The following is a 17,567-nucleotide window of genomic DNA, read 5'->3' as shown; positions in this document are numbered from 1 at the left end:
AAATGTGTACAGCCAGTAATTCCTTACAAAAACCACTGTCTTGAGTGTGTGCTTATCACAAGAAGTTATAGGCCCAACCTTGTAAGCTATCCACGTGTGGATCTCCCACGGAAGTCAATGGGAGTTCTGCATCACGATATCGTGCAAGAGTATCAACAAAACAAGATAGATAATATTTTATCCAAAAAACCCAGTACTATGCTGTTACCTGGAGCAGCTGAGTAAGGCTGATGGTGAGTATGCCTAACACGCAGAAGTTGATGGGATGGTGTAAAAGTTGGACCCTCCACACTGTAAAGCAAAACAAAGTAATAGATAGAGGCCACATTAGAAGAATGCAGCCAAACTTTGTATATTAGTACAGTACAAGAAGTAGTTTATTTCTGTGTGAGGGAATACAGCCGAATGTAATTTTGCTCTTGAAATATTATGAATTTATTAAATAAAAAAGTACAAGCATCTTAATTACCACCACTAAAGCAAAAAGAAACCTGCACAGAAATTAAAATAGAAAGCTTCTCTGTAGTTTTCAAAAAATGTCTACTGAAAATGTTTGTTTATTGGTAAAACATCTGTCTTTTCAGTTATTCCATGCTAATGTTCTTCTCATGAAGGTAACTTTAGGTTTGATCTTGGCAACACACACCACAGCACATAATGTAAAGATACCAAGGCAGAGGTTTCCTGCTGTCCACAGCAGACAGTGGCCTGGTCTACACTACAAACTTAGGCAAACATAAGCCATGTTAAGTTGATCTAATAATGTATGTGTCTACACTACTGAGACCCTTCCGCCGACCTAAGAGGCCTGTAAAGTCAACTTCTGTATTCCACCTCTGCAAGAGGTGTAGCACTTGATTCCACATCCACAGGTTGACATGGGGATAGTGTAGACACTGCATTGTGGAATTTGAATGAATTGGCCTCCAGGTGTCCCACAGTGCTTCGCTGTGACCGCTCTGGAGAGCACTTTCAACATCACTGCACATCAGCCAGGTACACAGGAAAGAGCCACTCCCCTGTTAAAGCCCCAGCAACTTCTGAATGTTCATTTCCCATTTGATCAGCATGGAGAGCTCGCCAGCACAGCTGATCATGGAGACTCAAGGCAGCAAACGCTCTCCAGTATGGAGTACACAGGAGGTGGTGGATCTTATTGCTGTGTGGGGAGAAAAGTCTGTGCAGGCAGAGCTCCGATCCAGCAGAAGAAATGCTGACATCTATGCCAAGATTGTGCAGGGCATAGGGGAGAAGGGTATACTAGGGACATGCAGCAGTGCCGCATGAAAATAAAGGAGCTTTGGCAAGCGTACCAGAAGACAAGGGAGGCCCCACACACATGCTGCTTTTATGAGGAGCTGCATATAATTCTCAGTGGTGACCCGCCACTACCCCAAAACGCTCTGTGGATACTTCCTGGGAGCCCCGGGTGGCATGTCTGTGGAGCAACAATGAGGAGGACATTGTTGAGGAGGAGGAGAAGAAGCAGAAGAATGTTAAGCAGGCAAGCGGACAGCCAAGAACTGTTTTTAACTCTGGAGCCCATCCCCTCACAGGACCAGTTGGCGGTGGAGCGTGATGCCGGGGAGGGCACCTCTGGTGAATAAACATTCCCAATCAAACTGTAGGAGTTACATATTCTTATTTTTTATGTTTAATCTGAACAAAAAAGCATACTTCAAAAAACATTTTTCATTGTGTTGTGTCAGTTCAATAGAGCTGACATGTAATCTAATTTATTTATATAATGTCCAGGGGCGGCTCTACCAATTTTGCCGCCCCAAGCAGTCACTGCTGAATTGCCGCCGCCGCAATAGCGGCGGAGCTGCCGCCAAATTGCCGCCCGGCCCAGAACAGCAACGGAGCTGCAGCCCAAAAGCCACGGCAGCGGGAAGAGTGGTGGAGCTGCCGCCGAACTGCCGCTGCGGGTCACGGATTGCCGCCCCATTTTAAATGCCGCCCCAAGCACCTGCTTGCAAAGCCGGTGCCTGGAGCCGGTCCTGATAATGTCTTATTTCCTAGGCACTATAGTGATAGGCTCTTTACAAATACCTCTGTAGATTTTTGCAACTTGCTTTTTAATGTAATGCGATACACAAAGGTTACAACTACTTTTTCATTATTTAATTAAAAAAACACATGACTAGCAATAAGACAAAGACAACCCTGTACCGCAGGCACAATCTGCTGCTCTCATGTGATTTTTGCCTAATGTGTAGTATATACCGGCATCTAAAGAACCTTCATGAGAAGGACATTACTGTGAGCTAATGGAAAATATGGCTGAATGAATAAAGCATTTTCCATGGGTACATACGAAAATTGAATAAAAATTCCTGTTTGATTATTTCTGCAGATTTCTCTAAGCAGTGGATAACTGGCATAGAGGTTTATACCCTTATTTTAGATTTCAATTAAAAAATGCCTATTCCATACTCCAATGTCTATTTATTATTTTAAAAGAAAATGTCATTGGGAAAAGATCTATAAAATATTCTGTCCATCAGAAAGAAAATCCACCTGCTTAAATCCCAATCACATCATCCACTCAGGAAAAGCCTGACAGTGGCATGAGCTATTAATTTTCTAGCATTATAAACCCAACTCCTTGGGCAAATGCCATCTATTTATTTGCTATGAAGTGCTGTGCACTATTACCATACTGTACAAAGAACTGCATTTGATGATAAAAACAAGAGACCCTACAATCAGATAATCAGTTAGTGGGCTCATAATATTCCAACACAAAAACTATACTTAATCCTTATAGAGACAATAAAACTATTATTGCAATGATGAACCAGTACAATATGCTACCCCATATACAATATTGATGATGGTTTGTACTACAGTTCTGAACAGGTCTCAAGAAACAGATCCTACTACAAGTTCAGCATACGTGTCAAAGCATCTATCTGGGGCAGCTTACAGACAATACTTAACTCTGAAGTCCTAATGATTGTAATAAAAGTAGAGCCCTTTAAGATCTGAGATCTCTAGGGGCCTTCTACAAATGGAATTCAAATGTCTGTCTCAGAGCTTCCAATCTATCCTCTTCACTCTGGAAGCCAAAATCATCTACACAGACAGAGTCTCTTTTTATCCAATGTGGGGAATTCTGTTTGGTGTAACAAAGGTGCTTATGTCATTGAAGGACTCTGTCAGAGCGGAGATAAATCCCTTATGAAGTGCTTCAACTCTGTTTTTTTATAACTGCAAGCTATATACTTCCTTCTCTTGTACTATTGATTCAGTTTTAAGCTAACATTTTCTTTAAAATATAAGGTAAATACAGTTGCTTCCATAAAAGCTCAATACTTTAAGTATAAGTGAAGCCATTTGCTGTCTTTTATGGAACTTATAAAGGACATCCCTGACCAGGGCTCCAATTCTTATCTCACTTATAATGGATATACACTGGTGTAGCCCCATTGTCTTTAGGGGAATAGCTCCTGACTTACATCAGTGTGAAAGGAGAATCAGGCCCTACCTAATGGTAGTAAGAAATATCATTCCCTACTTGACAGGTGTGGTGTTTAGATGCTGCTTGTAATTATTAGAACTGGGAGCACTGGCTGTAAGGAGTCTGAAAGGACAGGAAACAGGAAGGAGGGGGGAGGAGTTGATGAGGCCGAGTGAGAGCTACCGAGGGTCCAGCAGCAGCTTGGTAAAGAGGTTTCCACTTTAAAAATAAAGTCCTGTTGAAGTTTGTTAGTACCTAGCCTGGTTGCTACAACATTTTGGTGATGAGGGTGGATCTTCTGCCTCTGAACCCACCTGTACCCTTTCTGCAAAGCCCAGGTGAGCCTCCAATTGTTTTTACTGCCTGGATCCATATGTTTGAGACTTATCTGCTTGCAATCACTGCTACAGAGATTTCTGAAGTAAGAAAGCATGCTCTGCTAATCCACTGTTTGGAGCAGAAGGGCAATGTATATTTTACACTTTTCCCCTTGCAGATGATAAATATGAGACTGCACTCACTGCGTTGAAGAACATTTTTGTGCCAAAAATGAATGTAGTAGCTAATTGCTACAGATTTCGCCAGCATGAGCAGAAAACAGGGGAGACTATAATGCAGTATACTGCTTCCTTGAGGAGTCTGATTGTAACTTGTGACTTTGGGAATATGGCAGATGAGATGATTAGAGACCAGCTCATTGAGAAAACAACCATGCTTCGTGTCAGAGAACACTTCTAGAACCACAACTTACACTAGAAAAAGCAATAACCATTGCTATTCAGATTGAGTCAGCTACAGCTGAAGCCAAAATAATGAGCATGGATATAGGAGGCACAGTCCAGGCTGTGACTCCTTTGCAGAAAAGTTCACTATCACTGCAGACAAATGACTGATTACAAGAGGAAAACTAATGAAAAACTACCGAATCAGAAAATTAAAAATACAGTAAAAGCATGCTTTTGCTGTGGATCCCCACAACACCTTGCAAGCTATACAGGAAGTCTGGCAAAAGTAGCTCAGTGCAATTATTGCAAAAAGGTTGGGCATTTTGCTAAAGTATGTTGCAGCAGCCAGTTCAATCAACAAGTGCATGCAGTTACAATACCAGACGTTACTGTGCTGAGCGTGGACAAAATCACTACTGCACATATTCCAGAACAAATAAAGTGCACGGTAAACGATTCCGCCATACCCTCTGGCAAATCACACTCTATTCAGCTAATGTTGGACACTGGCTCAGCATTATCTATACTACCTGATTCATCTATTTGCATTACTTTAAAGATGTGCCTCTTACTGAACCCAAACTTCACTTGGTGTGCTATTTGAAAAACCATAGTCAAGTACATGGCTGCCTGCCAACGATGGTTACTTTTGGTGATTGCTGTGTAACTGCAGAGTTCTACATTGTCCACAAAGGCACTCCTATCCTTGGCAGAGATTTATTGGCTGCTTTAAATCTCAGGGTAGTTAATGGATGAATTGATCTTCCACAGCAAAGCACTCTTGTGGTACACACACCAGTTTCAGCTGGGACCCAACACCAGGTTGAAAAGAAACTCGGCTGTGCTTATGGGCTTCTGCATAAAGTTAAAATGCAGAATAATGTGATGCCTGTACGACAGAAGTTACAATGCTTACCATTTTCAGTCAGGGAAGTTGTTTCAGAGGAACTTAGAAAACTTGTTCAAAAGGACATTATTGAAGAGATCGACTCCTCGGAATAGGTTTCACCTATAGTAGTGATGCAGAAGAAGGGTGGAGGCATTCGCCTTTGTGTGGACTTAAGGGAGCCAAATAAAGCTATTGTGATTGACAGCCATCCTCTTCCTCACATAGAAGTATTTGCAGAACTCAATGGAGAAAAGATGCTTTCTACTCTTGATTTGCAGACTGCATACTACCAGGTTATATTGCATGAAGATAGCAGAGACCTCACAGCATTTATTACACATGAGGGACTATTTCATTTTAAACGTGTTCCATACCGTCTCACATCTGCCCCAAGTGCCTTTCAAAAAATGATGTAATTGATTCTGAAGAATCAACATGGAGTTCAGTGCTATCTGGATGATATTATTGTGTTTGGAAATAATTCTGAGGAGCATGACAATAACCTGCAGTCTGTACTAAACTGCATCAACAAAGCAGGACTCAAGCTCAATAGGTCCAAATGCAAATTTAGACAAACTGAATTCTCCTTTCTGGGGCATACAATTTCACAGGCTGGACTAAAACCTGATCCAGATCATATCCTGGCAATTTCAAATGCTCCTCCTCCAACAGATTTGCAAACCTTACGTTCCTTCTTGGGTCTTACCTCCTGGTATGCAAAATTCATTCCCAATTATGCTTCTGTCATCGAACCGTTACAAGAATTACTATGGAGAAGTTCACCCTTAGTGTGGACAATGGATGCACAAGCTAGTTTCGAAACGGTGAAAGACTTGATTGTACATAGTCCAGTACTTGCACTATTCAGTCCTGCATTGCCCACAATTGTAACTACTGATGCTTCTGATTATGGACTTGGGGCTTTCCTCACACAACTTCATGAGAACAACACAGAGAGGACTGTTGCATTTGCTTCAAGGACACTAAGTAATGCTGAGAGAAAATATTCTACAGTTGAAAAAGAAGCACTTGCTTGTGTCTGGGCGACTGAAAAATGGAGAACTTACCTGTGGGGCCGCACGTTCAAGTTGCGCACAGACCACAGTCCTTTGACGATGTTGCTCACCACGAAAGGACTGGGAAGAGCACGATATCATATTGCTAGATGGTCTGCAAGACTACTCTCTTTCAATTATGAACTGGAATATAAGCCAGGAAACCAAAATGTGGTAGCTGATTGCCTTTCTCGCCTGCCTTTGCCGTCACCAGATGGTCCACCGGAGGATGAGGATGCAGTAGTTGCGCTTATTACAAGCACTCTTACTGCAGTTACAAGAGAACAATTTCAAGCTGCCTGTTCAGCGCGTCCAATTCAACAAAAACTATGGGAATTTCTGACAAAAAGATGGCCCAGTAACCCTAAAAACCTTGACCCAGTTTTGCTGCCTTATTTTAGAGTTCGGGATGAACTTTCTTTGCTTGATGGCTGTGTGCTATGAGGTACACACCAGCTACTTGTGCCAGAAGAATTACAGTCAAAACTCATACACCTGCACACGATACTCATCAAGGAATTGTCAGAACCAAACAACGACTACGGGATCTGTATTGGTGGCCAGGGATGGACTCTGAAACTGAAGCACTCATAAAGTCCTGTGTCACTTGCCAAATGCATGATAAGACAGCAGTGACATATACCCCTCCATTACAGCCTGTTCCTCTTCCTGAATCTGCATGGGAAAAAGTGGTGATTGACATTGTAGGACCCTTTGATACTGCTCCAAGTGATTGCCGTTATGCCATCACTTTAATAGACTATTTCAGTAAATGGCCTGAGATAGTGTTTACATCGCAAATCTCTTCTGCTACAGTAATTAAGTTCCTCTCTTCAGTTTTTAGCAGGGAAGGTAACCCCAAAGAACTGGTTTCAGATAATGGTAGTCAATTTACTTCCCTGGATTTTGAAACTTTTCTAGCAGAGAGAAACATTTTACACAGAAGATCATCCCTATATTACCCTCAAGCCAATGGGGAAATCGAACGGTTTAATAGAAGTTTGAAAGAGAGTTTGCAATCGGCTGAACTGGAAGGGCAATTGTGGATACTCTTCACTACTGATTTCTTGCAAGCATACTAGGCTACATGACATGCCACAATGCAAAGATCACCCGCAGAGTTACTGCATGGGAAACAGATGAATACTAAACTGAACATTGCTGGATTGTTAAAGGCACGACCTGGTGCCTCAACCGAGGATGATGTGAGAAAAACAGTTGAACAGAACCAAGCAAAGTATAAGGCTTTCACAGACAAGCGGCGGGGTGCTAAGGAACCAAAGTTTGAGTGTGGTTCCTTTGTTAGAATATGAAAACCTGGAATTTTATGCAAAGGGGACCATAAATTCACAGCTCCTCTTAAAATAATAGAGAAGAAGGGACCTTACACCTATCGACTTTCTGATAGGCAGGTATGGAATGCTTCTTATCTTGCATCTGCCTATGCACCAAGAGGAGATTATGCCAACACCCAGTCTGCATTAGATGACTTCACTGTAGTATCAACACACCAAGACATTTGTAGTGGAACCTGGGCTTGAGAGATGGCCTGTCAGACCCAGATGACCACCTGTCTGGACTAGAGACTATGTTATGTAGTATCTACAGTGTTTTCAGTGTAATATTTCTTCCAACAGTATATATTTCATATTGGTTCGTGTGGTTAGAACAACAATGTTTATTTTAATTGGGAGAGTTTCTTAAGAGAGGAGGGAATGTGGTATTTAGATGCTGCTTGTAATTGTTAGAACTGGGAGCACTGGCTGTTGGGTGTCTGAAAGGACAGGAAACAGAAAAGAGGGGAGAGGAGTAGAGGAGGCTGAGTGAGAGCTACCGAGGGTCCAGCAGCAGCTTGGTAAAGAGGTTTCCACTTTAAAAATAAAGTCCTGTTGAAGTTTGTTGGTACCTTGCCTGGTTGCTACAACAACAGGTTTCTCTATTCTATCACTCAGAAGAGACTGAGCATGATTAACCAGGTTAGCTAAATAAAAATAATATGACAAGTAGCCAATTACAATGCTAATTTTATCTTCCTTCTGTGCCCCGAAGTCATAATCAATAAATCTATTGCCCATATTGAAATGTGACAATCATACAACACATGTTCCACTTCTGTTCAACTGAAGGCCTTCTCTGGCTCCATCAAACAAAAGATTAAGCAGAGATAAGGTAAACTTCTCCACAATCTCTACTGTACTGTGAGCAAGAGAACAAAATGAAAAGAAGACATACACTGACTCCACAACTGTAACGCAACTTAACTGGGAGACTAAAGTCAAAATGAATTTAAAGTTTTTAATTAGGGCTGTCAAGCGATTAAAAAAATTAATCATGATTAATCACGCTGTTAAACAATAGAATACCATTTATTTTATATATTTTTGGATTTTACTACATTTTCAAATATATTAATTTCAATTACAACACAGAATACAAAGTGTACAGTGCTCACTTTATATATATTTTTGATTACAAATATTTGCACTGTAAAAAACAAAAAAATTGTATTTTTCAATTCACCTCATACAAGTATTGTACTGCAATCTCTTTATCATGAAAGTTGAACTTACAAATGTAGAATTATGTACAAAAAGCCCAACTGCATTAAAAAATAAAACAATATAAAATTTTAGAGCCTACAAGTCCACTCAGTCCTACTTTCTGGTCAACCAATCATTCAGACAAACAGGGCTGGTTACAATTTGCAGGAGATAATGCTGTCTGCTTCTTGTTTACAATATCACCTGAAAGTGAGAACAGGCATTCACATGGTTGGCGTTGCAAGATATTTACATGCCAGATGCGCTAAAGATTCATATGTCCCTTCATGCTTCAACCACCATTACAGAGGACATGCTTCCATGCTGATGATGGGTTCCGCTTGATAATGATGCAAAGCAGTGCGAACTGACAGATGTTCATTTTCGTCATCTGAGTCAGATGCCACCAGCAGAAGGCTGATTTTCTTTTTTGGTGGTTTGAGTTGTGTAGTTTCCACATTAGAATGCTGCTCTTTTAAGACTTCTAAAAGCATGCTCCACACATCGTCCCTCTCAGATTTTGGAAGGCACTTCAGATTCTTAAACCTTGGGTCGAGTGCTGTAGCTATTTTTAGAAATCTCACATCAGTACCTTCTTTGCGTTTTGTCAAATCTGCTGTGAAAATGTTCTTAAAACGAACATGTGCTGGGTCATCATCCAAGACTGTAATAACATGAAAATATGCAGAATGCGGGTAAAACAGAGCAGGAGACATACAATTTTCCCCTGAAGGAGTACAGTTACAAATTTAATTGATGCATTTTTTTTTAATGAGCATCATCAACATGGAAGCATGTTCTCTGGAATGGTGGCCGAAGCTGGAAGGGGCATATGAATGTTTAGCATATCTGGCATGTAAATACCTTGCAACACCGGCTACAAAAGTGCCATGCAAACACCTGTTCTCACTTTCAGGTGACGTTGTAAATAAGAAGCATTCTCCCGTCAATGTAAACAAACTTGTTTGTTTTAGCAATTGGCAGAATAAGACTTTGGATTGAGCGGACGTGTAGGCTCTAAAGTTTTACACTGTTGTTTTTGAGTGCAGTTATGTAACCAAAAAAAAATCTGCGTTTGTAAGTTACACTTTCACGATAAAGAGATTGCACTTCAGTACTTCTATGGGGTGAACTGAAAAATACTATTTCTTTTGTTTATCATTTTTACAGTGCATATATTTGTAATAAAAAATAATAATATAAAGTGAGCACTGTGCACTTTGTATTCTGTGTTGTAATTGAAATCAATATTAAAAATGTAGAAAAACATCAAAATATTCAATAAATTTAGATAGGTATTCTATTGTTATAAGTGTGATTAATTGTGATTAATTTTTAAAATCACGATTAATTTTTTTGAGTTAATCGCGTGAGTTAACTGCAATTAATTGACAGCCCTATTTTTAATATCAACAAAAGCACAACATATTTAGTGAATACACTACTCTGGGCTCCCACTCTTTCAAAATGTTAGGATTTCCTCATAATAAACTATGCCACATTTTGATTTTGCCTCAGTTAAGAATTCATGACCCTAAGAGCTAGTATAAAGATGTGCCACTGTGAGACCAGCATTTGGTCTTTTCTGTATTTTTCCTTTCACTTCACTTTGGATTTCAGGAAAACAGGCTCTTTTCTTGGCCTCATATATGCTGAACAAAGTTTAACATAGTTCAACAATGGCTGCCAGGCAGAAAAAGTCATGCCTGAGATTTTCTCCCTGTTTCTTCAGTCATCATAATTTCTGTGTGTTAGTCTGTCTAAATCCCCTTCTGCTATAATTAATCTACCTGTTACCACCAGAAGTAGCATTATAAATGGTTTTCTAAAGGCACCCATCACACCAATATATAGGTGCACTACCAGTATGACAAGGAAAAGGCTTTATCCTTTTTCCATCTCCAAGAATGTGATCTCTAGTACTTCAAGAGGCTCTTCCATTGAAGCATTCATTCCTCTGCTTTGAATGGCTAGTTCTAAGGGCAAGTCTACACTACAGCGGGGATCGATGCTCTGAGATTGATCCAACAGCGGTCGACTTAGTGGGTCTAGTAAAGACCCACCAAATCGACTGCAGATCGCTCTCCAGTCAACCCCTGTACTCTACCCCCGATGAGAAGAGTAAGGTAAGTCGACGGGAGATTTACTCCCGTTGACTCACCACGATGAAGACCCTGTGGTAACTCGACCTGAAGTATGTCGACTCCAGCTATGGTATTCATGTAGCTGAAGTTGTGTAGCATAGGTCGACTTACCGCGGTAGTGTAGACATAGCCTAAGTAACTATTTTAAGTGCAAATATTGCAAGAACGCTAAAAAGCAACAAAAACAATTGGTTATTTTACATAGCATCTTACTGGGACAAGCTGTGAAGCCTGATAACATACATTCAAGTTTTGGGGCTGCTGGAGTTGAACACACTGACTGGTTTGCATGTTGCATCTCCAGATTCAAGGGTTCCTTGTGGTACAGTATGTTAGCGCACTGGTGGCAGAGTTCAAATCCTCTATATTGTAGATCACAAGCAAATCAGAGTTTATTATTTCCATTCTGGTCTCCACTGTACAGAAGATGATGAACTGCAAACTCTCTGAATGGGCCCAATCCTGTGAGGTGCTAAGTAGATTCAGTTCCCTCTGACTTAAATGAGAGTTGAGTGCCTTCATGACTTGCAGGACTGAGAGATTATGAAAAAGTGAAGCCCAGAACCGGAAATGCAGATAATGAATCTCATTGATGAGGCACCCGGTCAGAGCTATGTGGGGCAGGCTTCCATATTACAAGCAATTCTGGTTCTAGTCTGAACTATTGGTCTGCACTTTCATAACTAAATTTATTTTCAGAATTTAACAAGGTTTCTCAATTTTTTCATATGTATTCTTACACAGAATGAAAAGGAATCAATGGGACCAGGTTCAGAAAATTCTATAATAGTTGCTAGCAGTCTTTTGCTTTATGTTTACAGAATCATGTATAAGAAATTTGGCTTCACCTATTATTTGGTAATACACCCTCTGGACATTTCAAGAAAGGGCATCAGAAAATAATCAAATATTTGTGCTTGATTTGAGTGGAAGGGGGAGAAATATAAAACGGTACAAAAGAAACTGATATTACCTGGTTATAAAGTCAGAACCACATGAACTATCCATATAGTTTCTTCTATTAGCATTCAAAATAGGAACAGAAGATGCATCTTTCACAGGTTCAGCTGCAAAATAGAAGACAAAACCTCCACATTATTTTAGTTTATCATGCAGTTCAAAACCTTATCAACAAAGCTGGCTGAAATATTCTGAAGTAATTTTTATTCCATAAGCTTACACAAGTAAGTTTTAATTTTTTCAATTTTTTAAATGAAAAGTGTTCTTTTTTTTCTTAGCCCCTCTTCTCTCCCCTTTTCCCCATTTTGCCACTGAAAAGGGAGAGAGGAAGAATAGGAGGCACAAAGAAATGCTGATAAATCAAAAAACTGAAAAAGCCACCAAGTATTTTGTTTTCTGAGGAAAATTTCAAGAGGAAAAAAATGATTTTTGCAAGTTTTTCATTTTGAAATATTTGGGCTACATCATAACTTAGTTAGCACCATTTAAAATTATTTTTTCCAGATGTTTTGTTTATTATACAATATATGCATGAAAAAATATTAAGGCAGTAAAAGCCTACACAACAGAACTGTGATCCCAGGTGTCAGTGCTGAGACCATGGTACTATAGCACATAATTCTTGCCTTGCCTCCACAGTCTCTAAAAGGTCTGCCTGAGAGGCAGATTTATCAATCTGAAAAACTGCTGAAGAAAGATTGTGCCTGAAATGATTTTTGCTATGCAGGTGCAGCGTTTTGTCATTCCTCCCTGTAGTTGTTTGATCTGTTCACCACTCTGCCCTGAGTACTTTCACTTTTGTGTCTTATTCTCACCAATAAAATATTATATGGGTGAAATTCTGCACTCGGTATGTCTACAAAATCCCACTGCATTTACAGGGTTTTCACAGATTATAAATGAGTGGAATTTAAGGCTTATCTAGATTACACCAATGTAGTTACAGCTAAGCAAATTTTCCTGGTCTAGAGAAGACTTTAATCATCATGTCTGTTGATGATGTATGAGAAGGAAGAGGAATCTGCCTCTCAGCTTTGTTGATTCCTGAGAAATACATTCAAATTTCATACAAGGAAGGTTTCCTGTTTACATAGTCACTTTTCAGCTCTTTAAGGGGCTGGTCTGTAGCCAAGCTCTGTGAACTGAATTGTAGATTAAATCTGTTTACACTATAGAAACCTGAACTCTATGGGGCTTGTACAGCACTGGTTAACATGAAATCAAAAACAAATACTTTGTTACCTTGGGGATTAATGACAACACGAGGCTGTACAAATGATGGCTTCACCACTTCAAACCACCAGAAAAGTTCTGCCATGAACACCAAATAATTACTCTACAAGAAATCAAGGAAATTTAGGTCAAGATAAAACCATACAAATCTTAATCCTAAATATAATAATCATATAACATTCAGAAAAGGTCTCTGTATTTTGTCCAGTCTTCATTAGCAAATCTGTTAAACTACTTAGATGGTCAGATCAGCAGTGTATATATGTATAATAGGCTGGCAGCACAACCTATTATTAAGGTTGCCTGACACTTCCCATTATAAGACCCTGCTTATAACTTTACCAGACTCTGTCTGGATTGAATTTTTCCATGCTGAATTTTCCTCAGGCTGAATTTTCCTGGAAAGTTTTAGCCAAAACAGTTCTCAGACATTTCTGAGAATGAGACTATTAAAAAATATTTTGTTTTGCCCATGTTAAAAAATTCTGGTGACCTTTTTTTTAGACCTCTCTAGTGCTTTCGTTCTTGAAGCAAGGACTTGAAAATTTGCAGGTGGTGGTCTTTGTGTCAGGGATGTGCCTTTTGGTTTCTCCCTGGAATTCCACTCAACTGTGGCGAAGTTACAGGCTTCTTGAAAAATCAGTTAGCATATGCTCATTAGAGACTTGCTAGAGTGTTGCAGCTAAAAGCTCTGAAGATTCCATCTACACTGGGGAATGCTGCAGTTCAGGGATGAGCAGAATATTCCCTGCAACTGCAGATTGGGCCTGCTGCAAGTATGTGCTTCAACTGGGCACTGGAACATTGAGCAAAGAGCTTGTCGATTTTGTGCTCTCAATGTGTCCCCCCCGCCCCTTGCTGGAGCACAGAAGAGGAAACTGCCTGAATCGAATATGGAAGGGACAAGAGCCACACTGGAGAGAGCAGTGGAGGGACAAGGAAGGACACATGGCTGGTGTGGTGGAAAGACTGGGACTGGCTAGGGAAGGAGACTGGGATTGGGAGACAGTTGGATTGAAACTGGGACTGGGAAATGGAGGGGCAGCAGATTCATAGACTTCAAGTCTAGAAATCACCATTACATAATGTAGTCTGATCTCAGGGGAGACTGGGAACCCAGGAGGGAAATGGGGGTGGAGGTTCTGGGAGCCAGAGATGAGTGGTTTCAGAGTAGCAGCCGTGTTAGTCTGTATCCATAAAAAGAAAAGGAGTACTTGTGGCACCTTAGAGACTAACAAATTTATTAGAGCATAAACTTTCGTGAGCTACAGCTCACTTCAGATTGAGACTGGATGAGTAGCTGGTGGGAAAGGCTGGGAACCAGTGGGGCAAAAGGAAGAGGAAGTGGACAGGGAGGGGGACAACTGGGACTGACTGGAGAAAGAGATTGGGACAAAGAGCTGGGGGAAAGACGACTGGATGAGGAGCCCAGGGTGGGAGACTGGGAGCCAGTTTGGACAGGGAATGTACTTGGCAGGCAGGCAGGCAAAGAGAAACAGACTGGACAAGGAGCTGGGATGGGGGCAAACTAGGACTGACAGACAAGGAGACTGGGGACAAAGAGCTGGGGAGAGGAGAAATGAAACTGGGAATAGCTAGACAAAAAGCTCATGGAATTGCAGGTGGAGGGCAGTCAAGCTTGGCAAGGGGAGAGGGAACAAGCAGAAGTGTCTCCTCCAGCGTCTGGAATGGAATCCATGATTTCTGAGTCTGACCATTCCTCTGCTACCAGCAAATCGTGAAACACACTGGCAAAGTATTTTATCTTCCCCACTCCCCAATGCTGCTCTACACAGATTATGACAACCCACTATTGCTGTAAGCTATTCCATTCGTGGCAGATGTCTGTGCAGTGAATCTAAAGGTTCCGACCTGATGACCCACCTGACACCTGATGGAATATGTTTTCAGTTTGCTTTGTTGAAAAGCTAGGAAATCAAACAGACACACCTCTACGTTAAAAGAAATTAAGGTTGTGAAGTCAAACACTCAAAAGTTAGGAAATGCCAGAACTAAGACTATAGAGAAAATAATTTAAAAATAGTTAAAAATTCCATGTTTTCCTTTTAATTGCAGTAGTAGGATTGTTTATTATAATTTTACAAATTAAACTAAAAAGCAGCAGGATCACTCACTGTATTATAGAAATAATAAAAGTCCTACATCTATTAATGAGTTCAACATTTTACCATAGACATAAGGCCACTTCACACACAAACCACATACATGTAATGAGTTTTCAGAGCTTAAAAGGATGCTTTGGGTGTAAATCAGCAAAATTATTTTTTTGAAAGTTTTGTTTTTGTAAACATTTACATTGTTTTATCTACAGGCAACTTTCAGATAATTTGTACAAATAAATTTATAGAGCATGCTTTGCAAAAAGACTTGGCAAACGTCAATTCATGCATTGCTTTTCTTTTTTCACAAGCAATTAATCCATCCCTCATATACACATATATATCTGTCATCATATAAACTGACCACAAGATGTCAGTGTAGGGAAAAGTGAAGCCATCATCTTAGTATTTGGGTGCTCTGTGAATCTGTAATTTGGGATGATTATTCTTATGTTCTTCTGGTTATTAATTTCTGAGAAGCATCACAGCGCACTGGTTGCAATCCTGCTAGCACATCACATGATAGTGTACCTAATTTCTTCTTTGAGACTTTTTTTGCGTTTTTTTGGTTAATACCTACTGCAGAGTGAAGATAAAGAGGAGCACCATATTCTTGGTTGATAACTTTCAGACATGACACTGGATTATTATTTTTAACTATTATAGCTAAAAGGAGTTGTGTGCCCAAATGCTCAATCCAGCACCACTGGAGTCAATGGGAGTTCAGTGCCAGGGGTATTTTAATTTATTATTATTAATAGCACCAAGTGCCCCTTCTTTGGCCTCAAATCCTCAATTCTCATGAACACTTTTCATTTGAGTTTTATCCTTGCATTTTTGCTACCACTCCAACTTTCTGAGTCAGGCACATAAGCCTACTCTGCTGATTCCCAAGCCCTTGATAGAAACATTTTACAGACCACAGTGCGAGTTCCACTACAATAAACTGTACTTTTGGGAATATAACTGTAGTATCAGACACTATGAGTAACTATTTCTACTGTGTCTTTTGTAGAACTACCACATTCCACGGACAGTACTTTTACCATGGCTGGCTGTTTGTATGTAAGTAAACCAAAGGTTAAGATAGGTTCAAAAGCAAGTTGTTCTTTACAGGTAATGTATAGCCTATAAATCCTGGATAAAATTTTCAAAAGTGCCTAGGTCCAATTTTCTAAAGAAATTTAAGACACTTAGGAGCCTAAATTGCATTGAAAGCCAATGGGACTCAGGCTCCTAAGTGCTTCAATTATATTTGAAAATGAGGCTTAGGCACCTCTGAAAATGTTTACCCCTTAAAGCCATTGAAGTAATTGCAAACACTGTTCAAAAGATTGAGGATATTTTCATTATTCAAACAAGAACAGTGTGGTTACTTGTCTTTAAATTACTACAACAAAATTTTAAAGCAATGCTAATGAAACAAAGGATTTGTCTATTGATCATATTCTGATATGAAAGTATTCATAAACATCTGAGTGAGTATATTTTGATCTTTAAGCAAATACTCAGCTTAAAAGGAAGAATCTGTAGTCTACCCTGTATTCATTAATAAAGACATCCAAAATGCAGGGCTTTTTGTCAAGGAATGGACAACCTCAGGAGGAATGTTTAATTCAAATTTAGACATAGAGTGTCCTTGTTATTTGACTGTGTATTTAACTATGGAGAGACAAGGTGCGCGAGGTAATATTTTTGGTTGGACCAACTTCTGTCGGTGAAAGAGACAAGCTTTCGAGCCCCTGATAGCTCTTTAAGACTTCAGTCTTCTTCAGCCTTGAAGAAGAGCTCTGTGTGGCTCGAAAGCTTGTCTCTCTCACCAACAGAAGTTGGTCCAATAAAAGATATTACCTTGCCCACCTTGTCTTTCTAATATCCTGGGACCGACATGGCTACCACTACACTGCATTCAAACTCTGATGTCTAACAGCTCACTTGAGCACACAATATTTGGATTTATGCGTGCAAATTAGGGACCCAAATTAAAAATGATGCCCCATAGTATGACTCACATCCTTGTATCACCATTTCACTAGCAAGTTGCTAATTTTATATAGCCTTTAAAATATCATATTCTGAGGAAGCCATGATTCTTGTCTCACTGAAAAATTTATTAGTTAAATTGTGGGGAGGGAGGGGGAATCAGAAAAAAAAACAGCCAATTAGGACAGAAGTCTAAATAGAATATCATTTTAATTCACAAAGAAATGTGCTTACACTACACAATGACTGCAAACGTTCAAATAACATGAGAATATCTTAAAGAAAACAATTCAAATACAAAATCATCTAACAGCATATGGGACAGCCTATTTCTCCACCTGGCAGTTGAATTTAAGAAGACTGGTAGCTTGATTTTTCAATTTTGAATACCCTTGGCTTCATGGTTTTGGGGATCAATGTGAAAATCTCATTCGGTGACCCCATGGCTTCTTTAT

General features: G+C 39.8%; 1 protein-coding gene across 5 annotated transcripts in view; it reads right to left on the bottom strand.

The window, feature by feature from the left end:
- Window positions 1-17,567, bottom strand: part of CAMSAP2 (calmodulin regulated spectrin associated protein family member 2) — a 176,793-nt gene that overhangs the window by 18,653 nt on the left and 140,573 nt on the right. For all 5 annotated transcript variants that reach the window (XM_074961198.1, XM_074961199.1, XM_074961202.1 and 2 more), the window contains 3 exons: window positions 13,019-13,112; window positions 11,790-11,883; window positions 209-291 (listed from right to left, as the gene is read on the bottom strand). In XM_074961198.1, coding sequence (XP_074817299.1) covers window positions 209-291; window positions 11,790-11,883; window positions 13,019-13,112 — 271 coding nt within the window. The remainder of the gene's footprint in view (window positions 1-208; window positions 292-11,789; window positions 11,884-13,018; window positions 13,113-17,567) is intronic.

Source organism: Natator depressus, chromosome 8 (assembly GCF_965152275.1).
Source record: "Natator depressus isolate rNatDep1 chromosome 8, rNatDep2.hap1, whole genome shotgun sequence".
NCBI classification, from domain to species: domain Eukaryota; kingdom Metazoa; phylum Chordata; order Testudines; family Cheloniidae; genus Natator; species Natator depressus.
The sequence above is the reverse complement of the archived record's forward strand: the minus strand, read 5'-3'. Positions and strand labels throughout refer to the sequence as shown.